The 14690-nt window shown below is 43.3% G+C and overlaps 4 protein-coding genes across 4 annotated transcripts; 3 read left to right on the plus strand and 1 right to left on the minus strand.

The window, feature by feature from the left end:
• Window positions 1–2683: 2683 nt before the first annotated feature.
• On the plus strand, window positions 2684–6779 carry Bfra_005038 (putative leptomycin b resistance protein pmd1 protein; the record flags this gene model as incomplete). The annotated part of the gene is made up of 2 exons (XM_037335426.1): window positions 2684–5870; window positions 5923–6779. The coding sequence occupies 2 exons, from the start codon at window positions 2684–2686 to the stop codon at window positions 6777–6779; spliced, it is 4044 nt and encodes a 1347-aa protein (XP_037192521.1).
• Window positions 6780–8623: 1844 nt separating this feature from the next.
• Bfra_005039 (uncharacterized protein) lies at window positions 8624–9697 on the minus strand (the record flags this gene model as incomplete). Its single annotated transcript, XM_037335427.1, has 1 exon — window positions 8624–9697. The coding sequence occupies one exon, from the start codon at window positions 9695–9697 to the stop codon at window positions 8624–8626; it is 1074 nt and encodes a 357-aa protein (XP_037192522.1).
• An 844-nt stretch (window positions 9698–10541) lies between these two features.
• Window positions 10542–11057, plus strand: Bfra_005040 (uncharacterized protein; the record flags this gene model as incomplete). Its single annotated transcript, XM_037335428.1, has 2 exons — window positions 10542–10786; window positions 10841–11057. 2 exons carry the CDS (start codon window positions 10542–10544, stop codon window positions 11055–11057), a joined length of 462 nt encoding a protein of 153 aa, XP_037192523.1.
• A 2166-nt stretch (window positions 11058–13223) lies between these two features.
• Window positions 13224–13989, plus strand: Bfra_005041 (uncharacterized protein; the record flags this gene model as incomplete). The annotated part of the gene is made up of 2 exons (XM_037335429.1): window positions 13224–13538; window positions 13589–13989. The coding sequence occupies exons 1-2, from the start codon at window positions 13313–13315 to the stop codon at window positions 13987–13989; spliced, it is 627 nt and encodes a 208-aa protein (XP_037192524.1). The 5' UTR covers window positions 13224–13312.
• Window positions 13990–14690: the final 701 nt, after the last annotated feature.

Below are 14690 nucleotides of genomic sequence, written 5' to 3' on the forward strand. Positions count from 1 at the left end.
ACCTCGATCACAATTTTATGTAACTTACATAAATTTGCATCTTGGTCGGTGGCCAAACACACACGTAATCCCGAGGTCCGTCCTTCAAACAAGAACAACAAATCATTCACCAATCGTATTCAGTTCCGAAAGCCAAGAAACGGACTTGATGCGTCCGTATCCCGATCGCCCGATGTCTACCTAGTCTAGAGCTCCAAACGGACATAGACATACGCGGTAGGGAGGAGAAAAACTTCAATGGATTGAACTTCCTCCCTTCCTAGCTCTTCCTTAGTGGGGTAACTAAGATGAGACAGGGGCGGTCGTTTTAACATTGGCTCCCTAAGTATTCTGGAAGAGGAGTTCGCTACGAGGTTACCTAGGTTAGCATCCAGATTATCTAGATATTGAATTTGATTAAAAGTTTGAATTCGTAGGTTCGGTGAAATCAATTGGTGACATCGGGACCGAACATTCATTATATGGAGACCGATTGGAGAGCGATTAAATTGAGTTGTTGAACTGAGATGGTACCGAAATTGCTGGAGTGGGCAACATTATGCGCATATGAAAGATGGATAAATGGATAAACTGTCGCATGGCGTTGTTGATGTGAAGGAATGCGACGTTGATGTTCGTATGCCATGGTGACGATGATGATGTGAGGTCCTAACGAACTGTCCAATGAGAAATAGAATCTGTACCATTTGACTCATACCGATTGCGTGGATAAGAACAGGTGCACGTTGTTTCTATCCTGTCAAACGTCGTGTTTCTTTCCGAACGTGCATGAAATGGGTGGTTGAACGCTTTGTGTTACCATGGAAAAGCCAGAACAGGAATGGATTGCGCCGACACGGGATTTTCAGTGGATGGAGATACGGGATAAAAAGTAACGGATGTAAAAATGGTAATAACGGAGGATGAAGGACAACGGACACAGAGATGGACGTTCCAAGTTTTGACCTTTTGACAGGATCGACTGCATTAGTTGGAGAATGATTGAGGATTCATACGAGGATTCGTATTTTGTGCTTTGTACTTGTTCATAGGTCACGCACGAATGGGGATAGTCCAAAGTCAATAATGAGTAACATCCATCGTCTCATGTCGAGAGTTCCAAGTTCAAAGCGACTCGATCATCAATCGCCGCATCTGCATCTGTATCCGTATCTCGTGTTTGAGCTGGCTGGCTCGGGTTCTCTCCTCCTCTTACTCAGATTGGTTGGTTGGACTTAGACTCTCACTCCTCTTTAGCCAAATCTTAACTAAGCACGCACGAGGAGGTAGGTGGGCTGAAGAGGGGGACGAGATTGATAAGCAGGTAGGTGGGCTGAAGAGGGTGACGAGATTGATGAGCAGGTAAGGTTAAGTGTGTATCGACATCACCTCTCTCCTTTGAGTTTTGAGGGGAAACAACATGCAGATAGATATACGAGGGATACGAGGATAGAAACACTCACTGATACAGTAATCTCGAATTTGGAAGGGCAACAAGATGGTGGCGTTTCAAAGGATATGGTGAGCAGTGGTTTCGATATGAATAGATGATCAGATACCCAATGTTGTAGGTGGTGAAACAAAACACAAGATATAAATTGAACCCGAGTCGAGAGGGAGGGAGGTGACAAGGTAAGCGTGCTCATGTCTCAATATTACACCAGATACTCGAGTCTTGGATGGAGAGTTCATCGTACTCGTAAATGCCTAGCAGGCGTAGTAGGATTAGACCAGAGTGTATGCCAGAATTGATGCAATTTGTCATATATCATACTTCGTATTCTCATGATAGACTTCGTTCCTCCGATGATACTTCCTACTATCACAATTGGTAGCTTCCCAATGTGCGCATTTTTGGGAGAATCGCACCGGCGACCATGAAACAATGAAGACTGGAACCAACCAAAGGAAGTGAAGCAATTCAAGCAATTCAAGCAGCACAATTAAGGTTACGAAGATTGCCAGATTCCCAGATTTCCCAGATTCCCAGATGTGACTACTCCGTGCCCGTCTCCATGACTAGATTCTCACCTCTTTCCTTCCTTCCTTCCTTCCTCCCTACCTCCTCTCTCCCTCCTCCCTAGCAATTCCAAGATGATAACTTATGGGTAGGTGGGGATTTACCCCAGTCACCACCCAACCTAGCCTGGTCACAAACGGGTTATTGAATCGCCCGCACCTCGGGATCTAACCATTCCGTTTGAAAATTATGAAATAACCCAGATTTACTAGCTGCTTACTCTACTCTGACTAGGTACTGGTTACCTCCATATCGATTAAATAGGAAAATACATTTTGGGACGAATATAATATAATATAATATAATACAATCAACCATCCCGTCCCTTTTCCATTTCTTTCCTTAAGTTCGACTTCATTTCCATTTTGTACTTATTAATCGATTCAACTAACCGTCAGACTCTTGTCTAATAATACTCTCTTCGAATACTCAATTCGTCTCTTTAATTAATTACATCAAAGTTCCTCAAGACACAACAACTCGGAAACTTCGACAACAGTCTATTTATTATTGATTGAAGCTTTCTCTATCATCGACTCATGAAAGAAGAATAATTACAACAAAACTTTTACGGTCGCATACAGTCCCTACACATTATATACATCTTCACCATATTCCCCATCGAATCGTCTGCAGATACTGTCGACTTCGACGCATCCATAAACTTTATTCAAGCCGCCAATCATGGCTGGCGAATTGTCAGAGAAGCCCCAGACCGCGGGGTCGGGGAGTCTGTCATCCAGTAACGAAGGCTCATCCATATCTGAACTCGATTCCACACACAATCAAAAGGTTGGGGGAGGAGAAAAGGTCTTAGCAGGTGAAGAAAATGATCTCTCGAAATTAGACACAAATATTATCAAGGTGGCAGCAAACAAGGATGAGGACATTTACGCACATCTCCCTCCTCACGAGGCGGCAATTTTGAAACGACAAGTCGAGTTGCCCGAATTATCTTCGGGAGTGGGAAATCTTTATCGCTTCTCGACTACAAATGATATCATTATCATGGTTATCAGCGCCATCTGCAGTATCGCGGCGGGAGCTGCATTACCTTTGATGACGGTTATCTTCGGGCAATTGGCGGGAACCTTTGCAGATTACTTTGCAGGTACATCGACGAAAGCTGATTTCGATCACACCATCAACCACATGGTTCTCTACTTCATCTACCTAGCTATCGCCGAATTCACCACCATCTACATCTCGACAGTCGGTTTTATTTACGTTGGTGAACACATCAGTGGAAAGATCAGAGCACAATACTTGGCGGCTTGCTTACGCATGAACATTGGTTTCTACGATAAGTTAGGAAGCGGCGAGATTACCACAAGAATCACAGCTGACACCAATTTGGTTCAAGATGGTATTTCCGAAAAGGTTGGCTTGACGATCAATGCCTTGGCTACATTTTTCGCAGCGTTTGTGATTGGCTTCATCAAATCATGGAAATTGACTTTAATTCTCACAGCCACCGTTGCAGCTATCACCCTTATCATGGGAGGAGGCTCCAGGTGGATCGTCAAGTACAGCAAGCAATCCCTCGGGTCCTATGCTACCGGAGGATCTATCGCAGAAGAAGTCATTTCATCCATCAGAAATGCCACTGCCTTTGGTACCCAAGACAAACTCGCTCGTCAATATGACAAACATCTTGCGGAGGCTGAAAAATATGGCTACAAAACCAAGTTCTCTTTAGCTATCATGGTTGGAGGCATGTTTCTCGTCATCTATCTTAATTATGGTTTAGCCTTCTGGATGGGATCCAGATTTCTCGTCAACGGAGAAATCAGTCTTTCCAACATTCTCACAATTTTGATGTCTATCATGATTGGAGCTTTTGCTTTTGGAAACGTTGCTCCTAATGCCCAGGCTTTCACTACTGCTATTTCCGCCGCCGCGAAGATCTTCAACACAATCGATCGTGTTTCTCCCTTGGACCCAACCTCTACTGAAGGTATCAAACTCGATCATGTCGAGGGAACTGTCGAGTTGAAGAACATCAAGCACATCTATCCATCCAGACCTGAGGTCACAATCATGAACGATGTCAGTTTGATTATCCCTGCTGGTAAAATGACAGCTCTTGTCGGTGCATCTGGGTCTGGAAAAAGTACTATTGTGGGTTTGGTAGAGAGATTCTACGATCCCGTTGGTGGCCAGGTTTTGATTGATGGACATGACGTTAGTACTTTGAATCTGCGATGGTTGCGACAACAGATCTCCTTGGTCAGCCAAGAACCTACATTATTTGGAACCAGTATCTTTGAAAACATTCGACATGGACTTATCGGAACCAAGTTCGAACATGAGAACGAAGAACGTCAAAGAGAGTTGGTTATTGAAGCTTCCAAGATGGCCAACGCACATGACTTTGTTAGCGCTTTACCCGAAGGATACGAGACAAATGTTGGTGAAAGAGCTAGTTTACTTTCTGGAGGTCAAAAGCAACGTATTGCCATTGCGAGAGCTATGGTCAGCGACCCAAAGATTCTCTTACTCGATGAAGCTACTTCTGCTCTGGACACAAAATCTGAAGGTGTTGTACAAGCCGCTCTTGAAGTCGCTGCTGAGGGACGAACCACTATTACAATTGCTCATCGACTTTCGACCATCAAGGACGCTGACAACATTGTTGTCATGACCGAAGGACGCATCGTGGAACAAGGAACCCATAACGATTTACTTGCTCGACAAGGTGCTTACTATAGATTGATCGAAGCGCAAAAGATTGCTGAAATTAAAGAAATGTCTGCTGAGGAGGAGGCCGAGATTGACGCCAAAGATGATCAACTCGTACGCAAAATGTCTAACAAGGTCGGAGGAATCGAATACACTGAGGATCCAGATGACAAGAATATTCTCAACAAGTTAATGCGAACATTGACAGAAAAATCTCAGTCATCTCTCGCACTTCAAGGCAAGATTTCCCCATCTGAACAACATGATTCATTATGGACGTTGATTAAGTTGATCGCTTCGTTCAACAAAACTGAATGGAAATTGATGTTGGTCGGTTTATTCTTTTCCATCATCTGCGGTGGAGGCAATCCAACTCAAGCCGTGTTCTTCGCCAAGAATATCATTTCGCTTTCCTATCCCGTCATTCCTGCCAATTTCCACACAATCAGACACGACGTGGATTTCTGGTCTTTGATGTACCTCATGTTGGCATTTGTTCAATTCATTGCCTTTTGTGGTCAGGGTATTGCTTTTGCTTTCTGTTCAGAGAGACTCATTCACAGAGTCCGTGACCGTGCTTTCCGTACGATGCTTCGCCAGGATATTCAGTACTTTGACCGGGAAGAACACACTGCAGGTGCTCTCACATCATTCTTGAGTACTGAAACGACTCACGTTGCAGGTTTATCTGGAGTCACATTGGGTACGCTCTTGACAGTCACTACTACCCTTATCGCTGCATGCGCTCTCTCTCTCGCTATTGCCTGGAAGCTGGCACTTGTATGTATCGCCACTATTCCTGTTCTCCTTGGTTGTGGTTTCTTCAGATTCTGGCTCTTGGCTAGATTCCAACAAAGAGCGAAGAAGGCATATGAGAAGAGTGCCAGTTATGCTTGTGAAGCTACTGGTGCTATCCGAACAGTTGCATCCTTGACTAGAGAAGAGGATGTTCTCGCTCACTACACCGATTCCCTCAAGGCTCAAGAACAAAGTAGTCTGAGATCAATCTTGAAGTCTTCGTTGCTTTATGCTGCATCTCAATCTTTGATGTTCCTCTGTGTTGCACTTGGATTTTGGTATGGTGGTCAACGCATTGCCAACAAGGAATACACCATGTTCCAATTCTTCGTCTGTTTCTCGGCTGTCGTCTTTGGTGCTCAATCTGCCGGAACCATCTTTTCCTTCGCACGTAAGTTGTTCTATTCATCTATCATATGAAGTATCATGCTAATAAATCTTAGCGGACATGGGTAAAGCCAAGCAAGCCGCCCAGGAACTTAAGATTCTTTTTGATCTCAAACCCACTATTGACTCTTGGTCTGAGGATGGAGAGCGCATGGAGTCCATGGAAGGATATGTTGAGTTCCGTGATGTTCATTTCCGCTACCCCACTCGTCCGGAACAGCCAGTCCTCCGTGGTCTTGACCTTCAAGTCAAGCCTGGGCAATACGTTGCCTTGGTTGGTGCCTCCGGTTGCGGTAAATCCACCACCATCGCTCTTCTCGAACGTTTCTATGATCCTCTCGTTGGCGGTATCTATGTCGATGGCAAAGAAATCTCCACTTTGAACATCAACGATTACCGCTCGCACATTGCTCTCGTATCTCAAGAACCAACTCTTTACCAAGGCACGATCCGTGAGAATATGCTTCTTGGAGCCGATCGCGAAGATGTTCCTGACTCCGAAATCGAGTTTGCATGTCGTGAAGCTAATATCTACGATTTCATCATGTCACTTCCGGATGGATTTTCCACAATCGTTGGTTCCAAGGGTAGCATGTTGTCTGGTGGTCAGAAACAAAGAATTGCTATCGCTCGTGCTTTACTTCGTGATCCTAAAATATTGTTGTTGGATGAGGCTACCAGTGCTTTGGATTCGGAGAGTGAACATGTTGTGCAAGCAGCATTGGATAAGGCGGCAAAGGGAAGAACTACGATTGCTGTTGCGCATAGACTGAGTACAATTCAAAAGGCTGACTGTATCTATGTCTTTGATCAAGGAAGAGTTGTAGAGAGTGGTACACATACAGAACTTATTCATAAGGGAGGTAGATACTCGGAATTGGTTAACTTGCAGAGTTTGGGAAGACATGAGTAAAGAAATCATGGGACTTTGGGAGAGAAAGGGAATGTTTGATATGGAAAAGGGATTTGAACTTTTTTTTAAAAGCCTATTAATGGTTGCAGATGTGATCAGCGTTACGGAGAGATACCTCATGGGAATTTTGACCTCTTTTTCACTTTCTAATGGGGACACGAGACCATAGATGGAAAAAGATCTTTTTTGGCAATGCCATGGCGTTTTGGGGGTGGGGTGGGGGATTATATTAGGCTCAAGCTTCATGGCTTGATATAAGATGGGATTGGAATTTGATTATAGATTTGGAGGTGGAGGTGGAGATGATAGATAGGGAGAAAGAGATGATCGGAAATATGGATTGATTGATTGATTCATGATAGGATGGGATGGAATGCGGAGGGAATAGAAATTTATCTGATGATATCACACTTCTCATTACTTTTTCACATAGTATAGAATAGAATCGAATTGAAATATCTTCTCTTTATAAATTGCTGCGTGGGTTTGTATGCTTGTGTGATTCAGCGGATGGTGATTTGGTGGATGGTGGTGTGTTGCTGATGGGGATTACTAGATCATCAACATAGCTTCCGAGAGTCATCAACGCTCCAGCCCTCTCCAGTTGGTCAAACCCCCAATTTTCAACCACCAACAAACACCAAGGGAAATAAAGGCGTCTTATCAAATCTCACGCATGAATCCGGCTTTGAAATGCGAACTCGCAAACTCGATGGTTTGTTCATTGTGTGCGTGTTCTAGAGGTGCGTGCGTGCTTGATGGGTGGTAGGTGTTGGTTGTTAGGTGTTGGGTGTTGGGTATTGGGTGTTGGGTATTGAGTGTTGGGTATTGGGTGTTAGATATCAGATATTAGATATTAGCTCAGATCTTACTTCCTTATTTGTTTATCTATTTACTTATTTATTGGATATGTATGTATGTATGTATGTATGTATGTATGTATCTAGCTAGCTAGCTTCAATCCAATCCGATCCGATCGGGTGGTGGGTGGTTTGAGGTTTGTCTAGAATTTACTCTAGAGACACGTAATGTCGATGGAAGTTTGAGAATTGCATAATTGCATATATAGGTTACTGGAATGGGAGGAGGAGGATTTTGGGTTGGGTCGGTTTGGAGAGTGTAGGTAGGTAGGTGTCTATTATGGTGATAGTGGATTGGATATGTAGGTACTATGGTGTGGGTAGTGTTTGGAAGCTTGCGGATAGAGTATGGAATAGAGACTTGGAATGGGAGCTTGGGGGAGGACATATAGGTTAGAGTGATGCTGAATGATACTTTTCTATTGGATGTTGTTTTTCGGGGGGGGGGGATTTGGAGTTTTGGATGAGAAAATGGATTGTATTTAGAGTGAGTAGTGCAGTTCTTGTTTGAGTAATTAGTCGGAATAGAGTTGACCAGTTGACTTCTCGTTAAAAATCAGAATTGACTTTGTTAATCACGCTCTAGAGATGAAAGGATATTCTTGAGAAATGGTGGGTGTGAATGAACGATGTTATAAATAATGAAATAGTATGCTATGTGTCGTGATCCACTAAATTTGTCAACGCATAAAGGCGAATAACTCCTATGAGCCTACCAATCATATATCGTATTATTAAAGCGAGCTCCAGATATCCAGCTGGTCGCTCACAAGTTACCACTCCGATCCCCCTTCAAATCCCAAATCTAGTTCAAATCACTATATACAAGAACCATTCTCTTCTTCAATCCTCCTCCCACACCCCACACCCCACACTCCACACTCCACAAGTCACTTCAAACCCTCAGAGCCCTCAACCAAGATCCCTCTCCCCTACTTCCTCTGCTTCCCAGTCCCTGCCCTAATATTCCCTCTACCTCCATCATTATTTTCCCCCAATTCCTTCACCCCCCTTCCTCCAAAACCTCCTCCAAATCTCAAAATTAATCCTATCCCTCTCCTCCATCCTCTCCATTCTCTCCATTGCCCTCCTCACCTCCTCCACCTCCCTCACAAAAATCATCGTATATCTTTTTTGCACGCCCATTCCCGCTTTAATTCTTCCTTCATATTTGTATGGAGTAGTTCTCGTTCTTTTTATCTCTGCTCTTTCTTTTGTTGTTAATCCCATTGTATTCTCTTCGTCGTATGGTTTTTGTGTTTTGCGGTCTGTAAATTGAGATACACGAGGGGGATGAAATGGATAGGAAGGATTATAAGTATCAGGAATCGGATTTTCCCGTCCATCATCCGCATAGATCGATTCCTCATACACCGAATACCATTCCCCCTCCACCTCATCGTCCCATTTCCCAACTCCCATGCCCGGCCTGATTACCCCATTATCTTTACCCCCCCTCTCTTGCCTCGCAGATCTCGCAATCGATCTCATAGATTTCTCGTCCCACTCTCTTCCACCCCTAATGAAACTATTCGCATACCCTTCCTCTTCATCCCTACCCCATCCCACCCTACTATCAAAAGACATACTCCTCGAGTACCTTGACTCCGAGTATCCCGAAAAGTCACTCCTCCTCCTATCACTCGCTCTAATATCCTTTGAAAAATACGCCGGATCAGGGATTGTAGGTAAAGGTTTCTTATCTAATTTCTCATTCTGTCGAGAGTAGTATTGCGAAGAGCCAGATTGCCGTCTACCATTTAATCTCAGGAATCTATTCCTCAATATCGAATTCTGGATACGGGAAGAAAGAAGGAGGATGTCGATTAGAGCTATGATGATAAAGATGGCGACAGAAACTGCAACTAGTATGCCGATGATATAGCCTGGGTCTAAACCTTTTGATGGAGAGGCAATGAGATGAGGTTCAAGACCAGGAGAGCTTGTAGATGACGATGCGGGGGGTATATTATTACTACTTTTTGTCCCATCATTATTTGAAGATTGAGGTATGCCGAATGGACTGTCCTGACTCTGATCTTCGTCTTTTCTATTCATGTTGCTTTTCAGAATTTTAAAGGGAAATCTATATCCTCCATCTAGCATCGCAGAAACAAAACATTAGAAAATTGATGAGTCGTTAGCTAGCCCATCAAGGGCGCTTTACAAAGTGAGTATGAAATGAAAAATTAAGTGAAGGAAAAGATGCAAAAGTCAAGAGATCAATCAATAGACGACAATGGCAGACAAACTTGTCGATTCGCTCCATACTCGCACTCCTTACCCTATTCGTCAGTGCTAACGAGAAGCAAAGCAAAAATATAATCCTCCCACCAAATACACAAACCATAATGCACTTTCATTATTCAACACTCCACGTAAGAAGTCTTTAATGCAATTCTATATAGTAGTTCGTTATGGGACGAAAATCCAATATTCAAACAATAAACGAAACATATTGTGAGAGAGATCGGAAATTTTATGTCTGACAGGTGGATTTAATTCGTCTTTGAAAGCTTTGGCATGAATACATGAGATGCTAAACTGTTTGAAAAGTACCTTGCCCCTCAAAAGTCATCGAGCGAACCATGCACCGGAATGCACAGACTCCGCCTTATCCGCTCTGTCAGCAAATAGGAGGGGTCCAAAGATCAAGACGACTGTGCACTATCATGCAATAAGTAATAATATCATGCTATTATACTGTGTTGCTACAGACACGATGGGTTTCGACGCGTCTGTGTATTGTGGGCGAGACCTATGTGTGGTGGGAACTTTTTCAGGGTAGCTTTTCACTATCCGCACAAGAATATTTGCTTATCCATCCTCGAAGTTTCTTGAAAAACGACCCTCTCGTTGGCTTTTTGCGATAATTTCACACCAAAGATTGGCAATAATCGAGATGCCTAATAGACTAACCATCCAATTTCGATCCAAGCGTTCAAACCAGTCGACTTGTTCAAATCAAGGTGGCCGATGTGAGTCAACTGGTAACGACGGCGCGCGACACGACTTGAGCATAAGATCAACCGTAGATACGAATCTTACGAGAGCCTGTTCTGTTAGCAGTGAAATAGTTATGCAGAGAAAAATATCACAAAAGAACAAATTCTTCAAGCAATATGGTATTGTACCATACTCAGCAAAGTATACACAGCAACATATATATCGAAGCAAAGATAGAATGCTAATGACATAAAGCACTGAGCAGAACGAGGAAAATAGTATGACATGGCGAAGTCAGCCAATGAAAAAAGGGACCGCATGGTTTAAGGGAATGAGGAAGAGTCAACCAGTTGGTAGCCTTATTACTCTGAAAGACACTTCCATTGGACTGCTCCGTTCTGGTCGTGAATCTCCTCGCGGATACGCAAAGATGTTCGATGGAAATATATCGAGATCAAGTATAGAACAATAACATGGCTAGCTGAGTCGAAACCAAACTCGCCCAAGCAACAATGTTTGTACACTGTCCTAGCATCAAATATATCGTCACTAACAGAGTACAGGAGGATGCCACGCATCTATTTCGTGATAGTATATCCCGAATCCCGATACAATTGACATTTGCTTTTTTGATACCAGGAGTTCGGCGATTTGTTTGTTTTGAATTGATGTGCAATTTATGTGCATCGCCCGACAACTGGCGGGGAGGACGAAGGTTAGACAGACAGAACTAAGGGAATAATAATTGACTAGAACGATCGAAATAAGATTTCGGGAATTTTCAAAACCAGTGCAATTTCAAAGCGACAAGTGCTCGAGCTTTGAGACGTACTGATGGTGAAACGTCTGATAGTTTGTTCAAAATTCAAACATAGCGAGTTGTCTGTGCGACTACGGTATTGAGGAATCGAAAGTAAACCTCAACAACAATACCGATAAATGATTTTTTGCAGAACAATCAATTCGTTAGTGAAAGATTCCAACATCAAGTTGATTTGACATGTGAAAATAATTCAAGGTCATCATTCCAATATCCTGCTTTTTCGCGCACGTTACTCGGGCTTCTCCGTAAAGCCTTGAACTATTTCGGTCAGCTAACACAGACTGTAACTGTAGATCAGGTACAAGCAATGTAACAACTCATTGTGCGCGATCGTATTCGACGAAAACTCGTATGCTCCCTTCATCCAAGATTAACATCTTTCTAGGAATCACAACCGACATTAAAGTCCAATGCCATGGTATGTAAATTAATGCTGTTCAGAAGCTGACAAATGATCGTAGATCTCAGTTGCAATTATATAATAGAAACTAAAAGGTCGTATGATACCTTCTTGATTCGATAAAAATTCCTTCGAGTTTACGCATAGCAACCAGGATGATTTCCGATTTGATTCCTGAAAATGAAGATTTGATTCGTGCTGTGAATAGAAATCAACACAATATGTTAGAACCCCAGCACATGATTTTCATTGGGGATCTGCTGGGGGTTCCGAAAGTGTACACTTGCACAAACCTAGGAGGGCCGATTGATTGTTGGTGGTGGTGGTGAATCTTTTGCTTCAATTTGATTTGTCAAACAACATTGGGGGGTTTTACTTTCAGTCTCTTTTGTCCTTGTCAGCTTCAACTAGACACTTGTTCATGTATGTACGCTGCGAAGCCTTGCTTCAAAGGAAAATATATTGTCAAATCTTTGGTATTCGGATGATTGCATGCATTCGAAGAATATTCTTGTTGCCAAAATGTTGCGAAGGAGGAAGAGGTGGAATTTTTCTCCAGAAAAGCAATAGCTTAAATTCGGAACTTCGGTAGGAAAAGCGACCCAGAAGCTTTAGTGGCTCGAGTGGCTTAAGTGGTAACTTCTTACTTGTAAGTAAGATCAGATGTCAAAAAAGATGTCTTCCTCGGTATCGGAAGAAATTTGCCGATACGGTTAGTAAAGTGTAGTGTAGTATAGGTTGGTTGTCGTATTACCCCAGACTGTGCATAATCATCCTTGTCATACCCCAGAATCTCCAGACTTTGCCCCAATCAAATTGGATCCAATAACTCCTCCCGCCTCTAGATTTTTCGTAGTATAGTAAGAGGAATACGAACTTTGAGTATTGGCAACAGTTGAAATAGTTGAAATGGTAAGTGCCATTGGAAGGCTCTTTCGGCAGTAAATGTTAGTAATGTTGTTCCTGCATCACAATGAGAGGTTGCCTCTTAAATTTGATTGATCGATAATAGCCATGTCCAATCACTGCCACACATTACCCTAAGTATGTAACACTTGCTTTATATTTAGTGGACATGTTGGACATTCCCCTTGCCGTAATTCAAGCTCTTTGGGAGCTTGTTGATCCTGCTTTTTCGATCGAACAGCGTTCTCCGCACAAGCAAGTGGCCGGGTTTCTCCAAGCTGACTCGATACCCTATTTGTCACCCGTTGGCACCATTGACGGGTATTGTTACGAAATAGGAAACGAGTTGTTGGTTGTCCCTTAGCTGGTAATTTACTACGAGATGTGGAGTAATTAGACATTGTAGAATATCTTCCTAAATTGACTCTCGTATTAGACTTGTTCACAGATATATAAGTGCGGTCATCTGCAGCTCTGGGTGACTTACTTCTCCAACCTTCTTTCAAAACCAAACATCAAGACTATCTGTATATCGTCAATCATTTTTGTTGCCAAACACTCGTTTTAAGGCAATCCTTATACTCAAATAACCATCAAAATGCAATTCACCATCGTCTCAGTCTTGGCTCTTGCCAGCTTGGCTCTTGCTCAAGACAGCGGAATTCCAACTTGCGCACAATCTTGTATCGACGATGCGGTTAAATCAGAGACCACCTGTGGAGCTACTGATAAAGCTTGCCAATGTCTACCTGACAACGTCTCGAGTATTCAAAACGCTGCTACAACCTGTGTCATCAGTTCCTGTGGTATCACCGTCGCTTTGAGTGAGTAGTATATTTTGATCCTCAAATCAATCCAACTGACTCCAGTTTAGCCGTTCCAGCTGCAGCTGCTGCCGCATGTGCTGCTCTTCCTGCCTCATCTGCTGCACCAACTTCTGCTAGCTCTGCCAGCGCGGCTCCATCTTCTTCGGCTGTCGAACCGAGCAGCTCTGCTGCCGCTCCTTCTTCATCTGCTGCTGGGTCTTCACCTGTGGTCTCTTCCGCCGCCTCCACTCCCGTCTCTTCCCAAGCCTCGACTCCAGTATCATCTGTTGTCGCCACGACAGTCACCTCGGGCGTAGCTGCACCAACTGGTGGCTCTGGATCCAACGCTACCGCTACTGGTCCATCACCTACCTCGTCGACAGTTCCATACACCGGCGCTGGGGCCCAAGTTAAAGCTAGCTTTGCAGGTGCTCTTGTTCTCGGTGTCGCCGCTGTCTTTGCCTTCTAAGTAATCGGATCAATGATAATAGTATGAAGGTTGTAATAATGATGGAACGTTAAGGTTTGGACGGCTTGGAAAGTTTGGAATAGGAACTGGAAGCTGGAAAATGAGATGAGATTGATGTGTATGACCGCTGGGTGTTTAAAATTAATTCTTCCCACTTAATATTGTAATGGCTTACCATTTTAACTTCACCATAAAATCAATGCATTTGAAAACAACTATGCATCTTATTGTGCATTCTGCGATGTGCTGAGATGAAGCGGAATAAATGTGTAAAGGAAGAACCAAATGAGTCTCAGAGATGGGAATTCTATGTACTTTATATGTTTCTGCGTCGAGGTCCAGAGATCAATCACGCAAGAAACCATATCGATAGCGATAATGTCGCGTTATCTCTCAAGGGGCAGGTTCCCTTCGGCATTTGTCCATCCATGTCAAAAAGCCTCGATATTTCCTGCGGTGAAATCAACTCTTTTCGGTGGAAGCGGTTGAAACTGTGATATTGCCATCTTGGAGCTTCTCGATGCTTGCTTCGGTGATACAAAATGGAAAACGTTGTGAAGATAAGGAGGATAAGGTATTACTGCGCTAGGCCCAATGAAGCATTAGTGGGCAATCGCCTGTTTCCTATTCACCAACAATATTCAACCCCTCATTCACCAGTAATTTTGATTCATCTCTGTGATGTACCGGAAACCCCAAAA

Source organism: Botrytis fragariae, assembly GCF_013461495.1.
Source record: "Botrytis fragariae strain BVB16 chromosome Unknown tig00000054, whole genome shotgun sequence".
Taxonomy (NCBI): Eukaryota; Fungi; Ascomycota; class Leotiomycetes; order Helotiales; family Sclerotiniaceae; genus Botrytis; species Botrytis fragariae.